An 8,503-nucleotide genomic window follows, 5' to 3' on the forward strand; every position below is an offset into this window, starting at 1 on the left:
TAAATAAAAGATAGCCAAGCTAGTCTTCTTTGACGTCCCTAATAATCGAGTCTGACTTTACCCTTACTTATATGTCTCTCTAGCAAATAAATCCTAATGATAAATCAACAATCATGATTTATAACATTTGAAAGCTCAATGTTTTATGTCTTTGTACTTTTAATCGAGAGAAGAACAAAAAATTAATAAATAAACAAACAAAATCTAATTAACAATTCCATCAAAAACAAAAAAAATGTGAAGCGGCTCACGAATCACCATGCTTAATTATGTGCAATCACAGGTTAATATGAGTAAAATATTACGAGTATTGTTTATTAGTTGAAAATAAAATAGTATATGTAAACAAGATTAGGTCATATCTTGTGTGTGTGAGAAATTGTGAATGACATTATTTTGAGAGACTCAATACCTTTTACATTATTTTGAGGGAAACTCGATACCTTTTACATTGTTGGATGATGTGTTTTATTTTAATAATGGGTTGTTGGATGCTATGTTTATTGTTTAGTATAGAAGCTTGACAACTTAGTAAACAAATAGACCTATTCCTTTTTACCCAGAATGGTATATACACGTGTCTATAAAACGATAATCTGACATACCATTAAGGATGCGTGATGTTTATTGTTTAACTTATTGGACCTAAACTTGTCCGATTAAATTGGACCCGATTGTAACTTACATACCTAATTAATTATGATTACATGACTTGACTAAAACTTACTCCCCATTGGACAATTATCATAACTTATCATCCGAAATATTTAGTTTGGTCGCTTTTACGAGGTTAATCTAGTTTTTATTTACTTGAAAGAAACTGTATATTTGAACCTATCATATAGCATAATCACATAATAATGATTTAATGCCAATTGAGATTGACATGAGCAGTTAAGGGCTTTTTGCTCCGGGATGCTGCCCATCGAGGTACCCATGCAAACTCCCACGAGAGATTATTCTCCTCGTAGTAGAACAAAAAAATATATAATAATGATTAATGTCAATTACCACAACAATATAAATGTATAAGTTTGTACAGACAATAACAAACTTTATCTTAAGGGAAAAAACCTGAAGTCTAGACGTGTACTCATAGCAAATTGTATTTCACAAGTATTGTTCCATCTATTATTTTGTTCATCTAAATCTTTTCGGGTTAAAAAAAAAGTTAGAAATAGGGAGAACGAAAATGAACGGAGATTGTTAAGAGGAATTGCATAGATAATACATCACCCCAGTTAAAATAAAAATAAAAAATACAGCATTTTCTTACATGGGGTGAACTTTGAGAAATAACCCTTGAATCCTGGGAGCAAGAAAGTCCAAATAAAAGAGTTGGGTAGGCAACCCAATTTCAACAAAGTAAGGGAAGTTTGGATTTATAAAGTTAACAATGCAAAGTGAGACAACTCTTTTGGAACAGGAGCATCCCAGAACATACGAATGGCCAAGCATTTTAACAGCTACTAGTATGTTATTCGGACTCTTCATTTTGCCTTAAATATCTGTGTCAGCTCATCAACTCTATGGCATGGAGATAGACGCCTCAACACTTTATTTTGGACTAAAATCATGGTAGTTTTTCACAATTTAGCCGAAATAATTGTACACAATTAAGCCCGACACTAGCACCAGAATCCGAGTAACATAGTTTAACAGTCAAAACAATGTACAATAGCACCAAAAACCTTGTTAGTTCACCAGTGTATTTCAACGGTATCCTACAAAGTCCTAGTCAATGGGTCTATCTCTGATCAATTTAGACCGACCTGTGGTATTCGTCAGGGAGATCCCTTATCTCCTTATTTGTTCTTGTTCTATATGGATGTCCTCTCTAGAATGCTTCAGTTGGGGAATGATTTAGGTTACTTTCAAGGTATTCGACTTATGAGAGGTGGCCCCCAGATGACACATCTTTTCTTTGCTGATGATGTACTTCTCTTATTTACTGCTACCACTAATAGTTGCTCCCAGTTGGTGAAAGTTCTTAACAGGTTCTGCGGGATTTCAGGTCAGCCACTCAATTTACAAAAATCTCATTTTAAAATTAGTCCTAATACCCCTGTAGCTGACCAACAAGGTTTCAAAGATATTTTTAAGATGCAATTGGTTCAAAATTTTGGAATGCATCTTGGAGTCCCAGTTGATTTGGTAGGGAAGAAGCATACCAATTTTCAGTTCTTAGTTGACAAGGTTGCCGGTAAGATTTCAGCTTGGAATTCTTGTCATCTGTCTCAACCTCAAAAGTTGATCCTTATCAATTCTGTTCTTATTGCTATGGTTTCCCATGTTTTTAATTGTATGGAAGTTCCTCTTTCCATATCGACCAAGCTTGATTCCATTTTAACTCGGTTCTTTTGGGCTAGTAAGTCAATTAAAGGGATTCACTGGGTTAGTAAGAATGTTCTTCAGCTTCCTAAAGGGCTAGGTGGCCTGGGCATTCGAAGTGCTTCATGCTTGAATAAGGCCTTACTTATGAAGCACGTATGGCGTTTAAGTAGTAATTCCCAATCTATGCTAGCTGCTACGGTTGACCGTAAATTCTTGAAACCTTTGCATACTGGGATACAAGCTTTGTTGGTCGGACGACGTCTCTCCTGGGGTATGCGGGGCATGGGAAGAGCTTTCAACAATGTTCTTAGAGGTTGCAGTTGGAAAATTGGTAATGGGAAGAAAGTTTCGGCAGGGGGTAACAAGTGGGTCCTGGGTGGAATTCCTATTTATAGCTCTCACGTTACATTACAACAAGCTAAGGATTGGAAAGTACATCATTTCATTCATCCTCTAGGTGCGGGTTGGAACCATGAGAGGATCCAGACAGCCTTTGAATTCCAAGATGCTCGTAAAATAGTTGGTCTTAAACTTCCAACTTCGAATACTGAAGATTTTCTTTATTGAGACTTTCATAAATCGGGTAAATTTACGGTTAAGACTGCCTACGCTATGCTAGCAGTTGAGGAATCTTCTGATATGATAAACGTGCCACAAAATAACATTTATAAGATGCTTTGGTCCTCGGGTATCCATCCTAAGTGGAAATTATTCTTGTGGAAACTTCTTCATAATGGCTTGGCAACCAAGGTCAATCTGGGGCGAAAAGGTATCCAGGTCTCGATCTTCTGTGATGTTTGTGGGTGTGGCGAAGAAGACATACAACATCTCTTCCGGTTTTGTAACTTTGCGCAACAGGTTTGGAGGAGTGGATCCCTAGCTATCCACTCGGAATTCAATGAAACTATGTCCTTTTCGGAATGGTTTCTGTTTTATATCCGGCAATTTCAACGCCAGGGTGGGAACCGCAGCCTGAGAATAGTGTACTTTATTAGTACACTTTGGGGTCCGTGGTTGATTAGGAATAACAGGGTATTTAGGGGAGAGATTTCGACAATTGCAATTGCTCAAGCGCTTATCAATAAGGGGATGGGTGAACATGATTTTCTTCGGAATCAAAAACACCCATATTTAGGGTTTCTACATCCTCCTGAGGATTCTTTAGGTTTTCCACCAGGTTTTTTCAGGGCTATCATCTCGGGTACGGAAGACCAGGGTGCTCCAGCTATAATCTTGGTGGATGGTTCGTGGCATAAGATTACTGGGAATGCTGGAATGGGTTGGGTTCTAGATGGTCAGTATCTGCAGGAGGGGAGAATTCTGGGAGGAGCTCAGCCAGGCACTTCTCATTCGGCTTTGCAATCAGAGGCTAAAGCTTGTCTTCTAGGTTTACGGTGGGCGTCTCAGTCTTTGATAACAAGAGTTACAATTTTAACTGATTCACATCGGTTAGTTGAACTGTTGCGAGGGGATGCGATGTTAGATGTGCAAATCATGTGGACAGTTGCGGAAATCAAGAAAGTGGGGAAAACCTTTTCTTGGTGTTGTGTCAACAAGGTTGATCGTCAACAAGTGCAGCAGGCTCATGAGCTAGCAACTGCAACGTCTACTTCTCTTTTGTGGTTTAATACTTTTGCGTAGTTTGTTTATTTTGTTCTTTGAGCATATGTCAAAAAAAAAAAAAAACAATGTACCAAATCGAAAAGGGGCTAATTCCTTGAAAACTTAAAATAAGTGGTCATACAATAAAGTATCCATCAAGGACTAATTAGGATTAGGGAAGAAGAATTAAGTACCAAATCACAACTGAAACTGACTATTACTCCCAAGAAAAGGAAAGTGTTTGATGACCTCCATTAGCAGAAGACGCATCAGTTTCGTTCTGGAAAACATTCTGGCAGAGGCTGTTATTTGTCCTCAAGTCTGAAAAAAGCCCAGATCCTTGAGGGTGTACTTCCAAACCATGGGCTTGGGCTTGGGCTTGGGTTTGGGAGGAGCCTGGATACTGTGGAGTAAGGCTGCTGTAATGCAGGCTGGAAAGCATGGGTCGAGTTGGGTTAATTGGGCTCGGATGATGGATGACACGGCCCAAACCCATCTCGGGAGTCTCAGCATTTGATGATGACAGAAGAGAGAGAGCACGATCCGAGTCAATAACTTGGTTCAGGCTATTACAGAAAACTGGTGATTTCTGGTTGTTGTTGTTATCACCATTATTGGGATCGTGATGAAATGTTGAAGAAACTCCAGTAAGTGAGGATTCAGGCACTTGTAAGAAAGGAAACTGTCTCCCTCTGTAGGATTGAGAGTATGAACTTGACGACACCGGACTATTGTACAGAGTTGGGTTGCTTTCGGATTTAACTGCTCCAGACCAAGCAGTTGACACCACTGAAGATGTAGCTGGGATTATTGGTTGGTTGCTGAATGCCAGAAATCTACTACCTAAAAAGAAAATCGATTTCCAGTATTAACAAAAATGGTTGACAAAATTGTGACTTCTTTTTTCCTAACATCAAATACTTTCCAGCTTACAAATGTTTTTAAGTTCAAGTTCAACCCAGGGGAGTAGAGAGTCAAAGAGTTCAGAGTTCAGAGTTCAGACAATTCTGCTTGTACTTGCTTCCCTTGCTAAAAAAAACTCATAACTAAAAGAAAATGCAATAATTTTCTTAAAGAAGTCAATGATAATTTAACCATCTTATTAATTCATATGCGTTGAAGGATAAACCAAACCTTGGCTAGTAGAAAAGAAATTTCCATGATTGACAGGCAGGGGTTCAGGCTGAGGCTTCCTTCTACGACGATTATGCCCTTCAAGACGTTTCCTACAACTTCGCTTCCCCTCATCGAATTCCCCTAGTGAGTGGAACCTACAAATATGAACTACAGATGTTTAATGCTACCCAGATCCAGCAAAAAATAACAGCTACTCCTCTTTTTTTTGGCTTGGCCAAAGAAGGAAATGTGCAATATTAGCAATGACTTAATTAGGTGTGAAATTAAGTATGCACTATTAGGGGTAAGAGAAATCACACACCAAATGCTTACAAGACCTTATCTACCATCTCCGCTTCATAATTGAACAAGATTTGAATTTAAGACAAATCAACCCGAGCAAACACCGCCATCTATAGTAAATTATGGTATCAGCCCACAGTCCAAACACTTGCAAGTAGTTGCAACACAGCTAACACTATAATGTTGTTACTACTACATAAGGAATTAAGGACCAACACTATAGTAATCCAAACTATAACCATTGTCTACAATTTTATTTTTCAGTCTCAGTAATTCGATAGTAGCTGGCAATCTGTAACAGACCTGAAGCTACTGAGAGAAATCTGAACAATTTAATTTGACCCGTTTATCATAGTTCTGAATGTTTTTTACATAACTAGAAACCAAACCTAAACCATCATTTTGACCCGTTTATCATAGTTCTTATTTTTTTTTTTACCTTAATGAGCTTGAAAGCGACATAATTAGCAAAGACTCCATCAGAATTCAGCTAAGCATTTCTACAAAGAAACGTTATATTGTTATATAAATCAAGCAGACTACTTACCTGCTGCATTGCTGACAGAAACGTTGTTCATGACCTCCAATTGTGACTCTTGGGGTTTTGGAGTGCATCTCACAAACTTTATGACGACGGTGGTAGTCCCGGCATTTACTAAGGTCGGCCTTACATCCGTCAACCAAGCATGAAACCAATTGGCCACTGCTACCACCCGGTGTTCGGGGCCTCTTTGATGATCCAGCTGTTGATGAAAATGGGTCCATAAGAGTAGTTCTGTGACCCTTCAAGTTGTTAGCAAATCCTTTTCCAATGTCACCCAACTTTTCAAGTTCCAAATCAACAAGGCTCTCCCCTTTTGCCTTCTCTTTATCAAAGTTTGAGGACCCAAAAATGGCTGAAATAATAGCAATCCCTTTCTTCTCCAACTCAGCCTTGTCACTGTATTTTTTTTTAAGATTATAGCCCATATAATAACATTCTCATTCCCAAATTTTGTCCTCCCTACTCTTATCTTCCTGTATTGAAAATGTGACACAAATAAAATTAATATGACAATGAAAAAAGCTAAGCATGTACGAAGTACTAGTTAGCTAAAATTCTTCAACCTTGCCCTGCCTTAAAAAAGCGAATACAAGTTTACAACTTTTGCAAAACTTGGTTTGATTTAATAAATTTTTTTAAAAGAAAAGCAATACAAGAACAGTTCAAAGACAAATATTGAAGATTCTAAAAATAGATTTGGTGAAATACCTAATCCTTATAATGATTAGGAAGTTTAGGCTCCACTTAGGAAGTACTAACATAAAAACAACAAAGATTATAAAAGTCAGTCATTTTCAAAGTGGAATTAATTAATATTAAGAAACTAATTAGGATTTAAGACTAAGACCTTAAGACTAAGACAAAGACAAAGACAAAGACAGAGAAAGAAAGAAGCATAAAAAGCCCTTCTACATTAATCAAATCAGTGAAGTGCAAGCAAGCACTGTAAGGTACTCCGAGAATAAGAACAAAGTCCATTAAGAGGTCTTTTGGTTGAACATAGGAAATAAATTGACGAAAACATAGAGTCAAGTTATTTCACCCATGATTGTCTTTTTCCTGCTGAAGTATCAAAATCACATGAAAATTGTAAAAATACAACAACTGATCAACCGAAAAGTTTATTAAGTTTTTTATGCTAGACACTAGACAGCTTAAAATGGGGGTATAACAACTACTGTCTCCAAAAAATCCAGTCAGCTTTCTGAATCCCAAGAACCCAGTAAAAATTTGGAGAAATAATGAACTAAAAATAGGCAAATTTTAGGAAAGACTCAAAAAAGAAGAATAACAGAAGGTATCAGAGTAGCAAAACATACTAAATTAAGATAGAAAACAGAAGAAGATTAAAGAAAAAGCTGTAAAATTTACAAAAATAGGTACCTGGGAAATTAAAAAAATATCTTAAAAACCACCAGATTGTATAACAAACTAGACTACTGTCAAAAACTCAAATTTGGGACAGAGATAATCCAAGAAAGTGGGAAGGATAAAGAAAGCCCAAACAATTAGGAAAAATAAAAAGAGGAAACCAGGGGATGCAATGTAATGTAATAATGCAAATATAATGTACTCGAGTAAGTGATAGTCACAGGTTCGATTCCTCTATCCTCCACTTGTAATTTGCACGGACTACAGAATATAGTCCATGTGGCTCATTCGCACCAAGAAAATGCCTACACAGAAATATTAAGATAAATAGAAAAACTTACAAAAAAGAGTTGCAGAACAAGGACACTGATCTGGGCTTCCCAACCATTCATTCTCTGACAGTGATTCCATTACAAACCAATAATATTAGCAACAGTGTAGATCAGGAATTCAGGATCAGGAAGAGATAGAGCTGGGCTTAATACAGTAGTAAATAGTTTTAGTATTACACTTACTAATTAGAGAGAGAAACAGTTACTAATTAGAGAGAGAAAAAGAGAGAGAATGGTTGAAGACAAGGAAGGCAAAAAAGAAAAAGAGTTAGGAGGCTTGGTTTGTTTAGGAGTGTATAAGTAGAAAGTTGTAGGCCAAAAAAAGGAAATGTATAAGTAGAAAGAAGAGACTGTAATGTGTTAAATAATGTTCACAAAGACCTAAGAATTGGAGTCAGGACTTCCTTTTTAAGGGTTTGTAGGTTTGCAGTAAGTAGATAAATGAGAGTTTGTAAAATAATGAAATATGGTATTTAAAAAAGTAGTATTAAAAAATGAGTGGAGGGGAAAGGGGACAGGGTGTTGTTGCTTTCAACTTTTTTGAGTGAAAAAAATAAATTTGAAAAGTACAAAGAAAAGGGAGGGAAAGAAAAGTTGGGGTATGGGTGTTTGAGTACTTTCTTGTGTCTCACATTGGATGATGTCTCCTTCCTTGGGTTTTCTTCCAACTTCCCCACAATTTTTTTAGTTTTATTTAGACTTCAAAAACATAACAATAATAATAATACGAGTAATAAAAATAATACTTTTTTCTACTATGGAAAGTGGAAGCCTTGCAAAAATACATAACTCAACCTGGAGAATCCTCCCTCAAAGTGTCCCTAGTAGGTAGGAAGGTGAAATCATTTTCATTAGGTCAAGACATTGTTTGGTTCTACCATTGGACATGCATTGAAGAATA

At 36.8% G+C, this 8,503-nt stretch overlaps 2 protein-coding genes across 3 annotated transcripts; one reads left to right on the plus strand and one right to left on the minus strand.

Moving 5' to 3' along the window:
• Positions 1-2,946: 2,946 nt before the first annotated feature.
• LOC110785677 (uncharacterized) lies at positions 2,947-3,975 on the plus strand. Its single transcript, XM_021990162.2, has one exon. It carries the CDS (start codon positions 2,947-2,949, stop codon positions 3,973-3,975), a length of 1,029 nt encoding a protein of 342 aa, XP_021845854.2.
• Positions 3,976-4,025: 50 nt separating this feature from the next.
• LOC110785720 (squamosa promoter-binding-like protein 13A) lies at positions 4,026-7,980 on the minus strand. 2 transcript variants are annotated; one of them, XM_021990219.2, is made up of 4 exons: positions 7,612-7,980; positions 5,903-6,372; positions 5,071-5,207; positions 4,026-4,779 (listed from the first exon to the last, which is right to left on the minus strand). In XM_021990219.2, exons 2-4 carry the CDS (start codon positions 6,322-6,324, stop codon positions 4,154-4,156), a joined length of 1,185 nt encoding a protein of 394 aa, XP_021845911.1. In that variant the 5' UTR covers positions 6,325-6,372; positions 7,612-7,980; the 3' UTR covers positions 4,026-4,153. The 2 variants fall into 2 exon arrangements, with proteins under 2 accessions (XP_021845911.1, XP_021845912.1); XM_021990220.2 differs by lacking the exon at positions 7,612-7,980 and adding an exon at positions 7,283-7,568.
• Positions 7,981-8,503: the final 523 nt, after the last annotated feature.

The sequence above is a fragment of the Spinacia oleracea genome, chromosome 1, assembly GCF_020520425.1.
Source record: "Spinacia oleracea cultivar Varoflay chromosome 1, BTI_SOV_V1, whole genome shotgun sequence".
NCBI lineage: Eukaryota > Viridiplantae > Streptophyta > Magnoliopsida > Caryophyllales > Amaranthaceae > Spinacia > Spinacia oleracea.

Bases quoted from the DNA above. Each gene is read 5' to 3' on its own strand.
- LOC110785677 (XM_021990162.2), top strand. From the start codon at position 2,947: ATGCTAGCAGTTGAGGAATCTTCTGATATGATAAACGTGCCACAAAAT.
- LOC110785720 (XM_021990219.2), bottom strand. From the start codon at position 6,324: ATGGGCTATAATCTTAAAAAAAAATACAGTGACAAGGCTGAGTTGGAG. The intron at 5,208-5,902 runs GTAAGTAGTCTG...TCATATTTGTAG, and splicing joins TTCTGTCAGCAATGCAGCAG to GTTCCACTCACTAGGGGAAT. The intron at 4,780-5,070 runs GTTTGGTTTATC...TTTTCTTTTTAG, and splicing joins TTTCTTTTCTACTAGCCAAG to GTAGTAGATTTCTGGCATTC.